General features: G+C 35.5%; 1 protein-coding gene across 2 annotated transcripts in view; it reads right to left on the bottom strand.

The window, feature by feature from the left end:
* farp1 (FERM, RhoGEF (ARHGEF) and pleckstrin domain protein 1 (chondrocyte-derived)) overlaps positions 1 to 17,456 on the bottom strand; it is a 79,885-nt gene extending 62,429 nt beyond the window's left edge. For both annotated transcript variants that reach the window (XM_058773628.1, XM_058773633.1), the window contains exons 1-2: positions 17,259 to 17,456; positions 6,690 to 6,879 (exon numbers count right to left, since the gene is read on the bottom strand). In XM_058773628.1, the coding sequence (XP_058629611.1) occupies positions 6,690 to 6,863 (174 nt within the window). In that variant the 5' untranslated portion in view covers positions 6,864 to 6,879; positions 17,259 to 17,456. The remainder of the gene's footprint in view (positions 1 to 6,689; positions 6,880 to 17,258) is intronic.
* Positions 17,457 to 18,906: the final 1,450 nt, after the last annotated feature.

Raw genomic sequence — 18,906 nt, forward strand, 5'->3', positions numbered from 1 at the left:
CTGTGAATTTTCAGCATCATTACTCCAGTCTTCAGAGTCACATGATCTTCAGAAATCATTCTAATTTGCTGATTTGCTGCTCAAGAAACATTTCTGATTATTATCAATGTTGAAAACTGTATATATATTTTTGTGAAAACTGTGACATTTAATTTTTCAGGATTCACAGATGAATAGAAAGCTCAAAAGAACATCATTTATTTGAAATAGAACCTTTTGTAACATTATAAATGTCTGTCACTTTTGATCAAATTCATGTGTCCTTGCTTAATAAAAGTATTAATTTCACTCAAAAAAGCAACGCATACACAAATCTTACTGCCTCCAAGCTCTTGTCATCATCACAGTGCCCTGCTCCAGCACTCAGGATATCCTGTCTGATGGGATCTCAATAAGGAAATCCCAATAGTCTTGGCACAGTTCCCGTTTCCAAGTTCACAGAAATCACATATCATCAGCTTTTAATCATGCAATATTATATTATATTTTTATTAAACTCTTTCACAATCCTACAAAATTGTATAGGATTTTATAGAATTTTTTTTTGTAAATAATCACCATGGTTTTTATTCGGTATCTTAGAACATGCTAACATACCGAATCAGCAGAGATTAAACTGCAAAAAAAAGTTTTTTTGATCATGCATGCCATCTTTTGAATTTACCCAGGCTATTTTCCTAGATAATTATTTATAATTATTCTGCATTTATAATATTTTAAGCCATCTGGATATGGAACAACTCTAATTTAATTCTGTGCAAGTCGACAATTACGAGCCCACATTCGGCAGCTGCTCATTGTCTAAATAGGCTTAATTAAAGTGTAAAGCAAAACTGCAGCTTTTACAGAGACATAAACATTCAGTCTGCTTGCACAACTAGTTGGTTTGAGTTGGTTTAAAATGAATCTAGTTTGTTTCGGTTAGTGTGCATTGCATCTGTCTTTTTCCCAGTGTCACATAGGTGATGTAGTTTCATCGGGTATGTATATTCTCTGGTTTGAAGAAAATGAAAGAAATGCCAAGTATTCGTGTAATGGAGGGTGTGTCGTGATGTTTGGGGATGTTATTGGATGCTTGGAGTCTGTGGTTTCCTTCCCCATGCAAGACTGTCATTTAGAAATGAGAAAAAAAGAAGTATGGTGGTCTGTATTTTTAAACAACATTTTAAGAGAAACACATTGCCATCAGATATTTTTATATGTATGGAAGAATCTCACAGACATTGTCAACAACACATATAACCCCAGAATATACAAAAAAAAAAGAAGGAAAAATGTAATTATATCTTGCATAAAAAGGAAGCATTTTATGTTTTTACATTGTAACTTTACTGAGGATTAAGCACTTTTTTATTTCAAAAAATCTAACATTTAATTGAAAATTTGGGGAAAATCACATCAGGAAATAAATATTTTACTCTAGTACACAATGGCCACAATTATTGGTACCCCTAGGAATTCTTGTGATTAAAATATCTCTGAAGTATATTCCCATTCATATTTGCATTTTTATCACGCCAGGGTGACTAGGAACATGAAATTGTCCAGCCATGGCTTCCTGTTTCACAGTATTATAAATATGAGGAAATCATTGATCACAAGGAGTAAAATCAAAGAATATAGCAAAAGATTGTTGAACTTCACAAATTTAGAAAGTGGCTGTAAGAAAGGAGCTAAATCATTGAAAATCCCCATTTCCACCATCAGGGCAATAATTAAGAATTTCCAATCAACTTAAGATGTCACAAATCTGCCTGGAAGAGGACGTGTGTCTATATCGTCCTAATGCACGGTGAGGAGGACAGTTTGAGTGGCTAAAGACTCTCCAAGGACCACAGCTGGAGAATTGCAGAGATTAGTTAAGTCTATTTGATAGAATCCATGATGTTGTGTGTCTAAACAAGATGTCCAGGACCTCCAGCAGAAATATAGGCCCACAACATCAAAAATACAGCAGAATATTTCATTGTACACATGGGGTACTTTTTATCCCTGTGTTCACCAAATCCCTGTGTTTGCTGCTAAAAAGCTCATGTTTTAGTTTCAACTGACTATAGAAGCCAGTCCCATTTGAAGTTCCAGTCGTGTCTGATAACTGAATATGCTGGAGTCTGTTTTTGGATGAGCTAGGAGAATTTTTCTTGAAACCCTCCCAAACAACATGTGGCGATGAAGCGGCTGTTTGACTTTTTTTTTTTTAAGGTTTTCTGACCCCGAGACTCAACTATTTTCTGCAATTCTCCAGCTGTGGTCCTTGGAGAGTCTTTAGCCACTGAAACTCTCCTTCTCACCGTGCATTAGGACGATATAGACACACCTCCTCTTCCAGGCAGTTTCCTAACATTTTATGTTGATTGGAAATTCGTAATTATTACCCTGATGGTGGAAATGGGAATTTTCACTGCTCTAGCTCTTATCTTAAAGCCACTTCACTAATTTGGGAAGCTCAATTATCTTTTGCTGCACATCAGAAATATATTCTTTGGTTTTTCTCATTGTGATGGATGAATAAGGGAATTTGGGCTTTGTTTTCCCTCCTATTTATATTTCTGTGAAACAGGAAGCCATGGCTGGATACTTTCATGTTCATAATCACGCTGGTGTGCTCAAAATTGTGAATATGAATGGGAATATACTTCAGAGATATTTTACTCATAAGAATTTCTAGGGGTGCCAATAATTGTGTCCAACGTGTATTAGAGAAAAACATTTATTTCATAGTGATATTTCCCCCCATTTTAAATTCTTATTATCCAATGAAAGGTTAGATTTTTGTGATAAAAAAAAAAAAAAAAAAAAAAGATCAAAAGGATTAACAATGCAGATTAATTTTCAAAGCCTTCTTTGATCATATTTACCAAGGGTGCTGATATTTTTGGCCATGACTGTGTATGTGTATGTATGTATGTATATATATATTTTTTATATTTAATTTTTTTTTTTTTAAACCAATTCTAATATAATAATTAGAAATTTAATATAAATGATAAATATAAAAAGATGTATTCTAATTATATTTATATAATTATATTTAAATCCAACGAAGTGCTGGGGGATTTCTGTGTGGTGTTTGTCTGTGAGCAGCAGTTTTCCATGAAGATTCCCAGTGCAGACTGACTCTCTGTTCTCACAGATTGAGACGCTCCAACAGGAAGAGCCGTGGCCCTTAGAGGAAACGCAGCCACTGCACGACACGGACACAGCCTCGGCTCACATTGTGTCCCAAATTAGTTCTTGGCCATTTGCATATACAGATTGTCGTGCTATCTGAACATGCATTATTTACCTCCAGCGAGCGTATAGCTGATGTTTCACTTCACTGCCTTTCAATTTGAATTTCTGGAGCGAACGTCCTTTCAGAAGCTCTGAAGCTTCACTTCGGCTTGCCTCTTTTGTCAAGGTTTATTTCTTATTCAAAGAATTCATTTTTTTATTCAACGAAAAACCTCACATTTGTGTCGTCAGTACAGATGAGAGAATTTCATGCTCTGATCCTAACTTCATTCACTTTTACTTACATTTGTGGCTTTATATATATTTTTACTGTATTTTATACTGTATTTTTAAATCAGAAACATTAATAAACCTTACTGGCCCAGATCTAAAGCAGTTAGCACTGTCAAATCTAGTCAAGATAAGTATGAAAGATAAGTATGAAATCAGATATTGTGAGTTCAAACCCTCAGTGGGTTCCCACAGGAAATCAGCCTTTCCAATCCCAGCATGCTTCTGTCATTGAGACTAACGAAGTTCAGCGAGAAGCATCCTCACAGCACAGATCAAACATCTGAAGTGTCAGACCGTCTTCTCTACATGACTGCGGGAGCTTCTGTCACATGTTGTATGTCATTAGACTGACATGAGCAGATAAGAGACACGCTTCGCCTCTGCCGTCTCTTTCAATAACAAAACCAGTATTTTCCCCAAAGACGTCGAATATACACTGTGCTTTCATAGAAATACAACAACAGAAATAAACAGTCAGCATGTGCTGAACTTATAATAAATAATTAGAGGTCGACTGATGGATCGGTTTTGCAGATTAAGCAGCACCGATAACGCTGGAACAATCAGTTATCTACAAAATCCATATGGTACATTTTCATGGGTCAGTACTGTTTTTATATATTTTTGTAATTTGTATTTATATTTATATATTTTTGTAATATTTTCATCACTATTTTATTTATAGCGTTATGTTTGTTTTCATTCAGTATCCATTTTAAAGATTATCGGTTGCTTAATCGGTTTATCAGCCAGTGTGGTCCAACCCAGTTATCGGTGAAAAAATTAGTTGACCTCTAGTTGTGATCACTCGTCTTATGTTGATTTAATATTTTATTTGATTCTCCATAAAAAAAACAACAACCACCTCAATGTGTGAGAAATATGAAACCCTCCATCATTGATTCCACAAAACCACAAGCTTACGATACATATTTATGATTTCACACCTCTGGCCTTTAGACGACAGATAAAGTCTTTCATCCATTTTTTATCCATTTTATTCTGAATTCTTGCCAGAGAGCATCTGCGCTGTGGCAGGTGTGTCAGATTCACTTTAGAGATCTGGAGGAGAACGCAATGGCTTTCAATGGCTCAGTAGGAAAGCAGCTCTTCCAGGAGATTTCTGGGAAAAAGAAGAAAAGAGCAGCATTCTTCCCTCTGATCAGCTATGAATGCATACCACCCAAAAGGCTTCTTCAACGGCTGATGGTGTAGATACGAATAGACCTAACAAGCAGGATGGACGTTATAATAATAAACATATTCTACTGAACTATAAATTAGCATTTTATGAAGAAAAGATGCCACGAGTAGTTGATACGTCTATGTGATTTTTATTTTTTTTTTGCACATTTTTTTTTTTTATCACCCACCACAAAAAATAAAAAAAATTATTTCCTCGAAAAATGTATTAGCCACTGCTATAAAAACTGCAATAAAAAAAAATATACAAATTCTATAGACATTTTAAATATAATAATACAAAAATAATAATAATAATAATAAATAGACAAAACAACAAAAGTACTAGAATATGAACTAAAATTAAAATGAATGTAGAATATATAATGATAAAACTAAATCTAAATATTAGTGAAAACTACACTAGTATAATATAGCATATTAATAAAACTAAATAAAACCAAAATAACACTAGCACATGAGTTAAGTTCAATTCATGCCCATTTTCAAAATAATATATGAAAAAATGAAATTAAATATGAACAGTGAAATAAAATGAAAAATAATAATAATAAAAAAAATTATGCACAATATTTTCAAAAAATTCTCTAGAAGTTTTGTGATTATTTATAAGTTTGCTGGTACAGTAGATTTTGCTGTTGACACAAAGGTTAGTTATAACACTTAAACAGCCAAGGTTATCGGGAGGTTTATTGACTGATGCTGATCTTAAAATGACCGATATATTAGAATAGAATAGAATAGAATAGAATAGAATAGAATAGAATAGAATGCTGAATGAAGTAGAGGCTAAAATCTGCAATCATTAAAAACAGATTAATCCACTGACTGATTCCAACAATGAGCTAAAACCAAGTAGGCCTAAATCAAACAAAACCAAAAGAGCTGTCAAAAGCCCTGCACACTGAAAACAAATGAAACGAAACCGCAGGTGATCTGTTTCTCCACAAGTCAGGTGTCACGTCTGGACGAAGACTGATTGTGGATCGCCTCAGGAAACCAAAAATCAATTTAGTGAGACTGACAGCGTTTACTGGCCGTTTCAAAACAGGAACAGCCACAGAACAGGAGCTCAGCGCTTTTATAGGCCTTATCTCTATATTAAAACAGCATCAGGTGGAGCCTGACTGCCCTCAGGGCATCACCGGAGAGCTGGGTGTGCCTCCAACCACCCATATACATTTCACAAACCCCAGAAACAAAGAGTCAGGTAACAGAATGAGCTGCCGTCCATTTGTCTGCTGCTTTTTCTTCAGCTCGGGTTGTATTTGCCTGCTGAGTGGCTGGAAGATACAAAAAAAGCTGGAATTCTGAGGGATTTCTCCTTCTTCTTCACTTACCCAACATGCCTGAGGAGCTTATGGCTCCCTTGGTGGCGATCAATGAGGGCATTTTCTCATTAGTGAACAAGACCGAGCTTTTCAAAATCATTAGCATTCCCTAGGGAGCTTAAGTGACGAAACAGGAGGGCAAGCGAACACAAAAGAGACTAAAGTTGAGGTGGAAAGCAGCAGATGCTTTAGTATGTTCTGGCTGGCCTGCTGAGGTACACAGCCAGATCTAATCACATATGAAATGCAGGGGTTTTCCACACAATTAAACCAGAGCTGTGCTGAAAATTAAAAATTAGCTTCCTGCCTACAACTCTGAAGAAATATAATACAAATGATGCAATGAAAAGCAATTCAAATACTGTTGTCACATGACCTCCTTACATTGTCCACCGCTGTCCAGTTATTGTCTTATATGCGTTAAATGCAAATAAAATGCAATAAATAAAATATAATGCAAAGCAATAAAACAAAAGGCAATGCAATAAAAAATAAAATGTAATCAAATGCAATAAAATAAAGTAAGGTGAACATAAAATGCAATAATTAAAATAAAGTAAAACAAAATGCAATGCAATATATGTCGTCCAATGCAATAAAAAGCAATGCAAGAAAATGAAAAACAACAGAAGGTAAATAATGCCTTACCGAGACCTCAAAGACTTCCTGAGTGTCATCCAGCATCTGGACCCGGATGGAGACCTGTCTGCCGGGGGGCATGGTGGGGGGCCGCTGACCAGGCTCCAGCGTACTGATGCCCATGCTCTCAGGGGCCCCAAGCCTCTGGCCCGCCACTGAGGGCCGCTCCTCTGGCTCCACCATACTTCTGCAAACCCACCTGACAACACAAATAATTTTTTATTATAACATTTATAAGAGGGCCAAAACACACAGACTCTATACCATGATATCACCACAGTACTTTTCTCTAAAGCTGGTCTAGTGATTGCAACGGACGTTTGCATAGTTTTCCTTTTTTGCAGCTGGAATTTCAACCTTGCGCTGCCCTGGAAAATGCCAAGGCGCGTGGAATGATTTATGATTCCTGAAATGTGTATTTCTGCAGTAAACAACTTGAGCTGCTACAGCAATTTCTCACACACGTCTTGATTTTAACCCTCGTTCTGCCTGACTGCTAGTTATCCAAATAAACACAGCTGTTAGTTATGACCAGCTCAAAAAAATTACGACCATTGGTAAAGAAGTGAACCTTACAATTCAACCTGGCAGCAACAGGTCAGGTAAATTTGTGTTTAGTAGACATGCTTTGTGATTTCAATTCCATCTTAATCTGTTTTTCCTTTGTTCATCCTTGCTAAAATTGCAATTCAATGTAATACAGCGTTATGTAATTTAATGCAATTCCATGTAATAATATGAGATGTAATTCAACACAACAAAATGCAATGCAATAAAAAATGCAAATGAAAAAGTGTGATGCATTTCAAAGTGATAAAATGCAATAAAATGCAAAGTAATACCATTCATTGCATTAAAATGCAATGCAATTCATTGTAGCAAAATTTACTGCAATACAAAAAATGCAATGCAATAAAATTAAATACAGTGCAATTGTATGTTGTATACATGTTTTTGACTGAACTACTACTTTCACAAAAACTGTCCAGAACTCAAGGTCTTTAATAATGTAGTGATGGCTTAAAGTCAAACAATAGGCCCATCATCTCTCACCACTGAAAAACGCAGAGTTTATGGGTTCAGGAAGGGTTTAGAGGCATTAAATCCAGGGATTTCTAACCCTAAAGAACCAGATCGCACACTGTACCTCCAAGACAATGACTGAATTATAAGCTTGCGTGGTTGAATGGACAATCATTTTAACCTTCAACTTGTTTTGAACACATTAAGAAGCAGAAATGTTCATTAAAGATGGGAAATTCCTTCAACTAAGACACTAAAAACAGCTTTTACTAGTTCTATTGGAATTGTCCTCATGCTAACCCATCTTTCTAAGGAACTGAGACTTAATGAAATTTACCCTCTAACAGACATCCTCCAAAATATTCCATTTACCCTCATATAAAGGGTTACACGATCAAATTTTTTATTTATATTAACTAACATTAACAGATTAATAAATAGTGTAATAAATGTAGTGTTCATTGTTCGTTCATGTTAATTAATACATGAACTAATGTTAACAAATGACACCTTATTGTAAAGTGTTACCAGTATTTCAGTGAACATCAATCTATTAACAGTAGCAATAAACCGCAGATTTACGGTCTTTGCTCGTCAGCAATTTGGCAAATGTTCTGACACTGATGTTGAGTGGTTTTCTGAATACAAAAATGACTATAAACTATGATCATAAATAAGAGCATAAAATAGTGATGGACCAATATATAATATGACAGATTAATTGGCCAGTATTTAGCCGTTATGAGATAATGGCCATGTCTGCACGACTAATTAAATGGATAGTTTATCAAAAAATGAAAACTGTGTCATGATTTACATAATTTACGGTACTTACATTTTTGGATGAACTTTCCTTTTAATAGAAATATTTGTTTCACTGATACTATTTTGAATATAAATAACATAAAAAAAATAAATATATGTACGTTTTTAAATATTTGTAAATATAAAATATAATATTTAATGTAATAGGCTATATAAAGTTTGTAATATATGTATATTATTCTTTCCAATTTGCACAATTTAAAAAAACAAAAAAGTATGAACCGATTAGTGATTAAAATAGTTGTTAACGCCTCAGTCTGTATCATTGCCTCATTCTATTTTCACTCCTTTTGTTATCTATTTTCTTTGGCAAAGCACAATAAAAGCAAACAGCTGCCATATTGTTTCTAAAATGTCAGTTACTTGATATATAGCCATCTTGTTTATTGAACTACTGAATAAAAACAATATCGCTGTGTATTCAGTGCAGCAACCCTTGTGTTTGGGTGAAAAATATCATTCATCTGCCAGCCTGTTCTCTAGACATCAGCCAATGAAAAACCTGTATCGCTCAAACACATGTAGCTGCATGGAATGAGTTACTACAGGAATCACAGAAGGAGAACGAGCCTAACCGCGCTATTGAAGCTGATGATATGTGAGGAAACACACACACACCTCAGCAACGGATAATCAAACGTACAAACGGTGCATTTGTATCAAAGAGAGATGAGACCAATTATCCGCTCATAGCACTGAAAAGCTTCTCCTATGACAACCTGAAGTGGTTTCCATGGAGACGACACTTTCAATTCTTCAACAGGAACCTCAGAAGTACAGTACAATCATAACATGACAGGAACATGTACAGTAGTGCTTCCTGGTGTTTACACAACACAAACACTGCCACGAGGATTTACATACTGAAACAAACATGACACGTGAGAAACCACACTGCTACATGCATGACAAAACAAAGTATCAGGATTCAATTCTACAACCAAAACATGCAAATGACATGAACATTAGTTCAACCAAAACAAAACAAAACAAAACTGATGCAGATTTACTCAGAAATTGCAAGTAAATTTCACAAATACGTACAAATAACACAAAGTAACACTGAACTGTACATGAAATTTGAAGTAGAAAGACTGAACGTATTTTCTTGCAAAGCATACTCCAATAATCTTTACAATAAAACAAAATGAAATGTAATGCAAAAAATGAATAAATCAAAATGCAATAAAGCAAAATAAAGTGCAATGCAATGCAAAAAATCCAATAAAGAAAAATAAAACAAAATGCACAGGCTACAAAAAAACACAACATACGATAAAGCAAAATAAAATGCAACGTAATGAAATGCCACTAAAGGCGAAGCAATACAGCAAAATGCAATGCAATGCAAAAAATGCAATGCAATAAAATGCAATGTAATGCAAAAGAATACAAAAAATTACAGTGCAACTAAGCCACAATAAAAAAAAAAAATGGGCAAAGACTGCAGCGCGACACTGAACTAACTAATACTCAGTAGCTTGATCACTTCTCTAACACTAAACAGGAGCAGTAATAAACAAATAAATAAACACATTCCAGCACTGATTGAATCTCAGATCCAGACTCTGAACTCTCATCTGATTCCCAAAGAATCACATTCCTCATCAGCACTTTGATGTGTGATAGAGAGAGACGAGTCTGGACAGGTTAACAGGCTTGAGGGGGTTTCTGCATCTACACCGTCAGAAAACTACACTAACCACCATCCCAAAGACCCGCTGAGTCTATCTGTGGCATTATGATAACAGTAGATCTAAAGGATGTGATGTTAATGAGGTTAGAGCAGATCAATAGAGCTTAGCAGACGTTTACAAAGCTTTGTTCATCAAGGGAACAAGGGAGCGAGGGAGACGTTCACTGTAACATGAGCTTTCCTGCAATGGAACAAGTTGGTTGTGAGATTGACTTTCTGCTGTTTGACATTTTGTGTGACAAAGAGGACTGTTATAGATGATGAAAAGAGAAGCCAAAAACATTGTTTTTCAAGGGCCACTCTTAAAATAAAAATAAAAAAACATTAAAAAACAATACAATAATAAAAATAACTTATTTGACATTTTTAAATGATTAAATATTATTAAATCTAAATAAATAAAATTATAATAAAATCCAAAATTATTGAAGACAATACACAATCTTAATGAAAATAAACTTGTTTTACACAATTTACTTAATAATAAAAAAATAAATAAACAAGCAAAAATCAATTTTTTAATCTAAACAAATGCATAAAATAAATAATACAAATTATTTTACACAATTTACTTTCACAACTTTCTCATTTTTATTTTCTGTTTTGTTTTATAGGATGCATTATGCATTGACAAATTTGTTATTAAACTCAAAAAAGGGCTCGTTATACCAATTCTGCAAATCACCAAGTGGTCATTTTATTGGTCAACACTGATCATCTTAAAACAGCCAGATTTAAGCCGATTTAATGGTCTGCCCAATATTATCGGTCCTTCACTAACACTTAGGTAGAGTTACCAACCGATAATCATGAAAAGACCAGATATTGGCAGATTAATCTGGCTAAATGACATATCAGTAAATCAACATTACTTGATCAACCAAGCAGTTGATAATCTCAAATAAATGTCAGATTTATCGGTATTGCCTTATTTATCGGTTTATCTCTAACACTTTTGTTAACTGACCATCTGGGCACAGTTATCAACCAACATTACTGTCAGGTACTGGTTAATAACGACTAACAAAAGTAAAAAGTAAGAAAAACAGAGCAAGAATAATAGACACGAAAAACAGAAGAAGACTGGACGGGACAGAGAAAGACCAACAGGCTCCCATGAAGTCTTCAGGGGCCGGTCCACAAGCACAAACACCGCAATAAAGGGGCCCATTCTTTCCTGTCCCGGGCCGAAGTTACTGGTTACACACATTTAAACTGAATGAGTAATTGAGAAGCGGCTCCTCGGGGACCTTTAATCCCCCTCGGCTGGCAGTTTCATTACCCGCCCAAAACCCACTCGTTTGGGACAGAGTCTTGAGAGTCTAATTTATGTGTTAACCAATGAACGTCTGCCGCTCTATTAGCAAAGCCTCACTGTACCAGAGTGGCCCGTTAATTACAGAGAGACCGATCACGAGAACAATGCAAACACAAACAGCAGGGTACAAAGACCTCTAAAGAACTGGATTTCCATTCAAACCAGAGCCATTAAAACCCACTTACAGAAACACAATGACAAATGCACCTTCATTATCTTTAATCTTCCTCGCGCTATCTTTAGTTCACCCATTTTTAACAGGCCATTTGCAGAAATTACAAAGCAAAAAGCAAAGAAACTCCTCTGTTGTTGGATAAAGCTTGCATTTAAACCATGCGCCGGTTTGAAACACAGATGACGAGAAGCGCACCGGTTACTGGTTCGACAGGTTGACCGAGCTTCTTTTGCAGGCAGATTCAACAAGACTTTCTCACACTCCAGCTTCTGCTAATATCATCTCAGAGGAGCTTCATTTGTTTCCTCAGAGCTCATAATCTTTCCCAAAGGAGATCGGACAAACATAAAGAGGAGGGATCACGTTCCCATAACCGCGTATAGATCAGATCAGCTTCTAATCTCATTTCAGCCGCACTGAGAGCTGTACAATACAGCATATACAGAAACAAAACAACAAATTACAATATGAGATTTTATCTTTTTATGTTTTTAATAAGTTGTTCAGAGGTTGCAAGTGAATGTATGTTTACACAACAACAATGTACCAAAAAAAGTTTTTCCTTCGCGTTTTTGAAACAACAGACAACTAGGGCTGAAACGATTAGTCGACATTATTAACAACAAATATTTTTGTTTTTGAATAATCGTTTGATCTCAACGTAGTGTAAGGGCCTGCACATGGCACTCGTGGGACGTGCAAACAAAACCAAACCTTGGAGTGTAGGAAAGTTTTACAAAAATTCAAACAAAAAAATTTTCTAGATATACTCACTCTGGTTAGGGCTAAAAAGAAGTCTATTATAAGCAAACAATGGGTTTACTGTTAACAAACATCCTGACACTGCTTTAGATGAATGCGTAAATAACACGCTTTCCTCTCAGTAACTAAATATACACACAAACATGACGAAAACAGCAGTTAAGAAAGCATCAGATCAGAGAGATGTGGATGTAGAAGTCACGTGACATTTATTTTTATAACACTTTACGCAATAGATGCTTGATTTTCTGCTATAAAGCATCTCTATACGTGTATGAATATGTATAGCTCTATATTTGAACGAACTGTAAATGCTGAATAATCGATAATGAATCATTTTTAAGCCAAAATGCTTAAAAAGTTTCACTTTTTTTTTTTATCATTAAAGACATTGCTAAGCAGTTGCTAGGGTGTTGTGGTATCTCGCTATGTGGTTGCTAAGGCATTCTGAGTGGTTTTAAGCATGTTGCTCTTTACTTCCCACAGTGTTCTGGATGGATGCTATAGCATTGTTGGCTGGTTGCTAGGGCATTGCTATGCACTGCTATCTGCCTGTTGCTATGCAGTTACCACAGTGTCATTATACAGTGTGTGCAGAATTATTAGGTAAGTTGATATTCTGGTCATATTTTTTTTCCAAGAACATTTTACCAATTCCAAACCACATCAATCTTAGTAACTACTATTGATTTTGTATTTAATAATTTATAAGTGATATATAATTGTCCATGAAGGCTGATAGTCAGAAACGTCTTATTTCAGGTGTGCTGAATTATTAGGCAGGTTTTCCTTTACAGATAAAATGAGCCAAAAATGAGATTGAACTCAAGAATAAAAGTTAAAAAAATTATTAAATGCCCATGAGAAGGATGCAATTCCTTGCAGTTCGTCTTTCTATAATTTGCCATTAGCAGGAAGCGTCTCATGCTAACCTGTCACAGTGAACGCTGGCAAATGTGCGAAAGGGAAACCTGTGCAAGCAGGCCACAAATGGGAAAGTTTTACACAAAATAGGAAGCATGTGAACACAGAAGCAAGGTCACACACAGATAAACAACTCGTCTGAGAGAAGAAACAGGAAGTACTTCTTGGACAAAAGCTATTAGGGTAAACGTACCTATTAAGCTCACCAAAATCTACACTGAAACATTTTTAGTGCACAAGATATTGGTTTCAGTACAAAAAGTTATGTTAAAATAAAATATTAATCCCTCACACAAAAATATTTTATTTTAAATGCATTTCAATTAAGATATACTGTACATCATTAAATTCAAAAAGTCTGGCTGTGCTTAATGGGTACATTTGTGTGTTCTTTAAGCACACCCCTGTTCCCATTAAGCTCACATAATGCTTTATTAAAAGTTCTTGTTTATTTTAAGGAAAAAAACAGAATACTAAAATCAAGCAACAAGGCATTCACGTCGATCAGTTATATATTCCTAATGAAGTGTCATTTAAGCACATTGCAACATCTAGACTAGTCCACGTTCAGCTAAGTAACACATTCAAAAATCAAATAAAACATTTAATTCATGGGGATGAACACAGAAACTGGCCTCATTATGAAAGCTCTTTTTAAATGGATGTTGACTTAACTATAGTCTCTTAAGGCTGGAATACACTACATGACTTTTCCTCTGATTGTCCACAGTCTGGAGAAGTTGATGCTGTAGTTGCCAAAGATCAGAACCAGTCTGTAGATTTGAGTCGACAGAATCCATAGAAAATTGATTAACTTAACTTAAAGTGACAACCATCAGTTAATATTTACAGTCTGTTTATGAATTATTTACATAGACGTTCAATGCGGAAGAGCTTAAAGAGAGCACACTGAGCTTAATCGCAGCAGCAACTATTTTTTATAAATTTAATGTAATATTCATTAAAATGACAGGATTTTGCTAAATAAATAGTCTAGGTCATGTATTAAGTTCATACATATTTTAATATGACCAACTATTATTAACCATATCTATGAAATTATACTTTTTCTTATTGATGTCACACTGAAGCTGTGATTTTCATAGTCGTGCACCCTTTAAGCTCACCTTGCAACAATATGAAATCTTTAAAAATTACAGCACTGTAAAACGACAGACCAGCAATAAACTGTCAATGTATAATATTATGGATGTAAAAGTACAAGCCAGTAATGCCTGTGAAGTAATATATTAGCGTAGCACACAATCTTATACAGCTAGTCAGCTAACTGTGTTCTGTAGCATCTGCGCTGTGTTGCTAAAACTATCTTTCGGATCTAATGTAATTATTTCCCACATCCAAGTTCCAGGTTATAATATGCAAAAGTCTGAACATTAATCTCTTAATTTTACAATAAGTAGTGAAACTCACCCAAAATAAAGGCTTAAACATCTAAAAAAACGCACATTTAAGGAGTTCCTCTTTTGGTGAAAGTTTTCAGACAGCTTTCAAAATGGCCGCCATACAGTGTGCACACATAGAGACTCATATCTCAGTGTGCGATGATCTAATTGACTTGAAATTACAGGAGGGATGTAGTAACAAACACATCAATTGGTTAAGACATCAAGTAGGATAATAAATTATTTTTTTCTTTTTATAATCTGATCTCAAAAATGGAAGTGTGCTTAATGGGTACGTTTTCCCTGTGTCTCATTAAAACCAAAGTGCAAACCTATTTCAGTAGCAAGTCGCTAGTCAATGATCTCATGCGGGGTAAAACAGGGTATTTGATGCCTTCCCAAACTGTTACTTTATTTAAACTCTCTCACACAAACATCTTTCTTTTTCCATCCTATACAAACACACACACACCCATCACAGAAAACAGCGAACGAGGAACACATTACGAGCAGCGTGGGTTCATTCCCAGACTCTCGCTCTGCTAGTTAACCTGCCTTTCAACTTGTTTGCCTGAAAGTTCCCAGTGTTCATTGAGGCGCACGGAGTGAAACAGAGGCTTCAGTTTGAGACAGACTCAACAACATACACATCTGAACGCATGGTTCAACACCGCTGGCCCAGGGACTGATGGGAAGGGAAACTCTGTAAAACAGACTTTGAGGATATACTGCTTGTAAACATATTAAATGAGTACGACACTTATCATTTTGGCTAAATACCAAAACAATACTGAAAATTCGTATTGTGATTAACATGCTCAAACATGCATGACAATGATTGTACTAAAAACAGAAACGTTTTTCTTTGCATTCACACGGATTCACATAAATGACTAAAAGCGCTGTATTATATGGTGGCCCAGTAGTGCACAACACAATGAAATCACAATGGAAACAAGCCAAAGCACAACACAACACAAACAAGCCTCAACACAATGGAAAAAAAGTCGGAACACAGCGAAATTAGCACAAAACAACGAAATTAGTCCTAGGTGTTGTGTTGTGCACTACTGGGCCACCATAGTATTATCATGCCAGGCCAGTAGTTGGCGATGACACTTTGCATGCACACATATGCATTCCTACAGACTGAACACGTAACACGCTTACGCATGTCGTCACCGTTTTCACAAATTTGCATTTGCGTAGTTTTCATGGAGAAGATAACAGTATTGTTTCCGAAAACTTGCGCTTTTGAAACCCAATTCCAAAGTTTGTTTTCAGGCCCCCAAAATGTTGTTGTGTAAATGAACGGCTAAAATAAAAAGTTTTCCATTTTTACACCCCATAACTTTTAAGTACCAAGTACACACTTTAGTGTGCATGTCGTGCAATGATAAGAAAAGTGGGCTGTTATTTATTAAGATTTTTATATATATATATATATTTTTTTTTTTTTTTTTTTTTTCTTTCTTTTACAGAAATAACAATAATGATCACCATAGTAAATTTATGCATAATAAGATAAATAAATAAATGTAGTAAATAAATGGCTATTTATGGCATGAAATATGATGCTAAAACTGTAGAAATTATGATTACCGTGGTCATTTTGATAAAAGACTTTGGAAAATCCATGCCAATGCGTGTGCTTACAGTGGGCCAGCAGATGTAGGTTAGTCGAGTAATCCCTGAGGTTCAGATGTTAGTAGGTTAAGCTGCATTGACTTTGTGTGTGTGTGTGTGTGTGTGTGTGTTTTAGCCAAATCAAGAATTCATGTGACAGGGAAATTCCATAATGCCTTGCACACCCACATAAAAAACCACATCACGTGAAAAATTTATGCAATTAAGAAAAAAGTCAATACTGGTGCTTCATCTACTTCTGGTTTAAGTCCATACATCAATATGCTGCGTTGCATTAGTTAAAAAGCAGGCTGAGGGAAAAGCAATACTGTGGTAATACCATTATCAAATAATACCATGGTAGTCTAAAATATTTTAAAGAAAACCATTTGTAAACCATTTTATTACTATGGTACCAAAATTGCAACAAGGTAATACTATGTTTTTGGACAAGGGCCAATGCATTCTTGGAAGTACCTTGGAGTGCCATTTAAATAACCTACCATCGCTATACCATGTATACTCCCGAGGTACTCTTGTAGGATCAAACAAAACATGGTATCACCATAGTATTTTTGCTAAACGTAAAAGTATAGTAGAGTTCCGCAAAAAAGCACCATGGTAAAGCACTATAGTAAATCTTTGATGTTCAGAGGTGAGGAGTGGAAACATACGATATGACGCGTGGCAACAGCGGCGGCGCGAGAGATTTAATCGTGTAGCCATGGAAACCGCTACAATGTATCTAGAGATCGTAAGATTAATAGTTATTCTTATTCGCCGCCGCCGGTTTATTGCGAGCCAATAAAATAACCCGGAATCTTACCTTTACTGCTGAATAAATACTCCTTGCGTCTGGATAACTCCGTAACTATGTCGTTAAATGATATTCCGCGGAAGTAACGCGCAAAGCAGCGGTAGAAGTCGCGTTAAGTCGGTTTGTCGGTGGTTATTCGCGGGAAGCGCTGCAATCCACTGTCTTCCCAGACGCCATGACTGAACGACTGATCCCAAACTGATTTCATACAATAAAACACCGCCTCCAGCCTCCGACACCAGCACTACAGCCTCGTGAATGCCGTGATGAGAACAGCGACACCTGGCGGCGGATTCAAACACCACCTGCTCGAGTCCTGTGGTAAGGCAAGTACCACATTTCACTTTACCAAGGTGGTACATTTTTACAGTTCAAGGACTAGGACATCACAAAAGCTTCCAGGAACTTTAAAAGTCCAAATTTACAGTCTTATAAAGTATTGTGACTTGAGTAACAGCGCCACCAAGCTGTGGATGCATCACTTCCCTTCAAATAAAGTGGTAAATAAATGGGGAGGGGGGTTCTATAATAACATTTAATTAAAGGAATTAGCATCGATTCATTTGAAATCAGTCCAAAAGATTCCAACATAAATTACAATGTACAGTAGTCAACATCTGAAGTACCTTTTGGGTTCTTCTCAACTTTGACGAACCTTTTTAATCCACTATAGTTCCCAACAAAAACAATTTTAACTGCTACCAAAATACTAGTTACTATGACTGTAACCAGCGTTGGGTCAAATGCATTACTAAATACTGTAATTTAATTACTTTTCCCTTAAAAAAAAAAAAGTAAAGACTACTTTCTCTAATGTAATTAGTTAGGTAACTTCAAACACTATATAGACCATAATACTATATATTATGAATAATTCTGTATAAAGCAACAGTGGATTTAACGTGTTAACCTCCTTTTTGGTCCGTTTATGCAATTTTATATTTATTTTAAAGTCTTAGAGCAGTTTCATGTCTTTCTTTATTGTTCAGCTGGTCGAGGTTGATATGGGATTTAGAAATAATTAGTAATAATGCAATACTTTTAGAGCCGATAATTAGTAATCCAATTATGCAGTTGAAGACGCAACTAGTAATTCATATTTTAGAAAAACTTACTCAAGTACAGTTTTCTAGACATGCTAACACTAAAAATCAGGTTAACACCATCAAATTTAACTGGAATGAAAATGAAATCTGTGATCGACCTTAGATCATGTAACTTTTTTCGTTAGCTGAACAAGCACCAAGTCATTAAACATCACAATCCACTGGACGCGCCATACTTCATCCCCTCGCAGCCTCATTTTCATTCCCGCCAAAAGTAGCATCTTAAAGTAAAGGTTTGTTTTGACTAGAACTCACTTAAAAACTGACCAAGTAGATACAGAGTTTGTCTCATTTGTTTATTCTTTTAAACCTACATAATTTCACTGATATTGCTAGTGACAATCAACTACAAACGTTATATAAAAGCTCTTAACACCAAGGTTATCTCTAGTTACTGCCGTAAAACCATAAAAGACCATGTAAACAGCTTCCGTTTCCGCTTTCTGTAGCCTCTCGTTAACAATGGTTAAGAACGAGCGCTTGAGAGAGTAAACCTACTGAATCAAGTTTACTAGCTAAGAAAAGCAACATTTCAATTTGAACATTTCAAA

This window comes from Onychostoma macrolepis, chromosome 01, assembly GCF_012432095.1.
Source record: "Onychostoma macrolepis isolate SWU-2019 chromosome 01, ASM1243209v1, whole genome shotgun sequence".
Classification (NCBI taxonomy): Eukaryota; Metazoa; Chordata; class Actinopteri; order Cypriniformes; family Cyprinidae; genus Onychostoma; species Onychostoma macrolepis.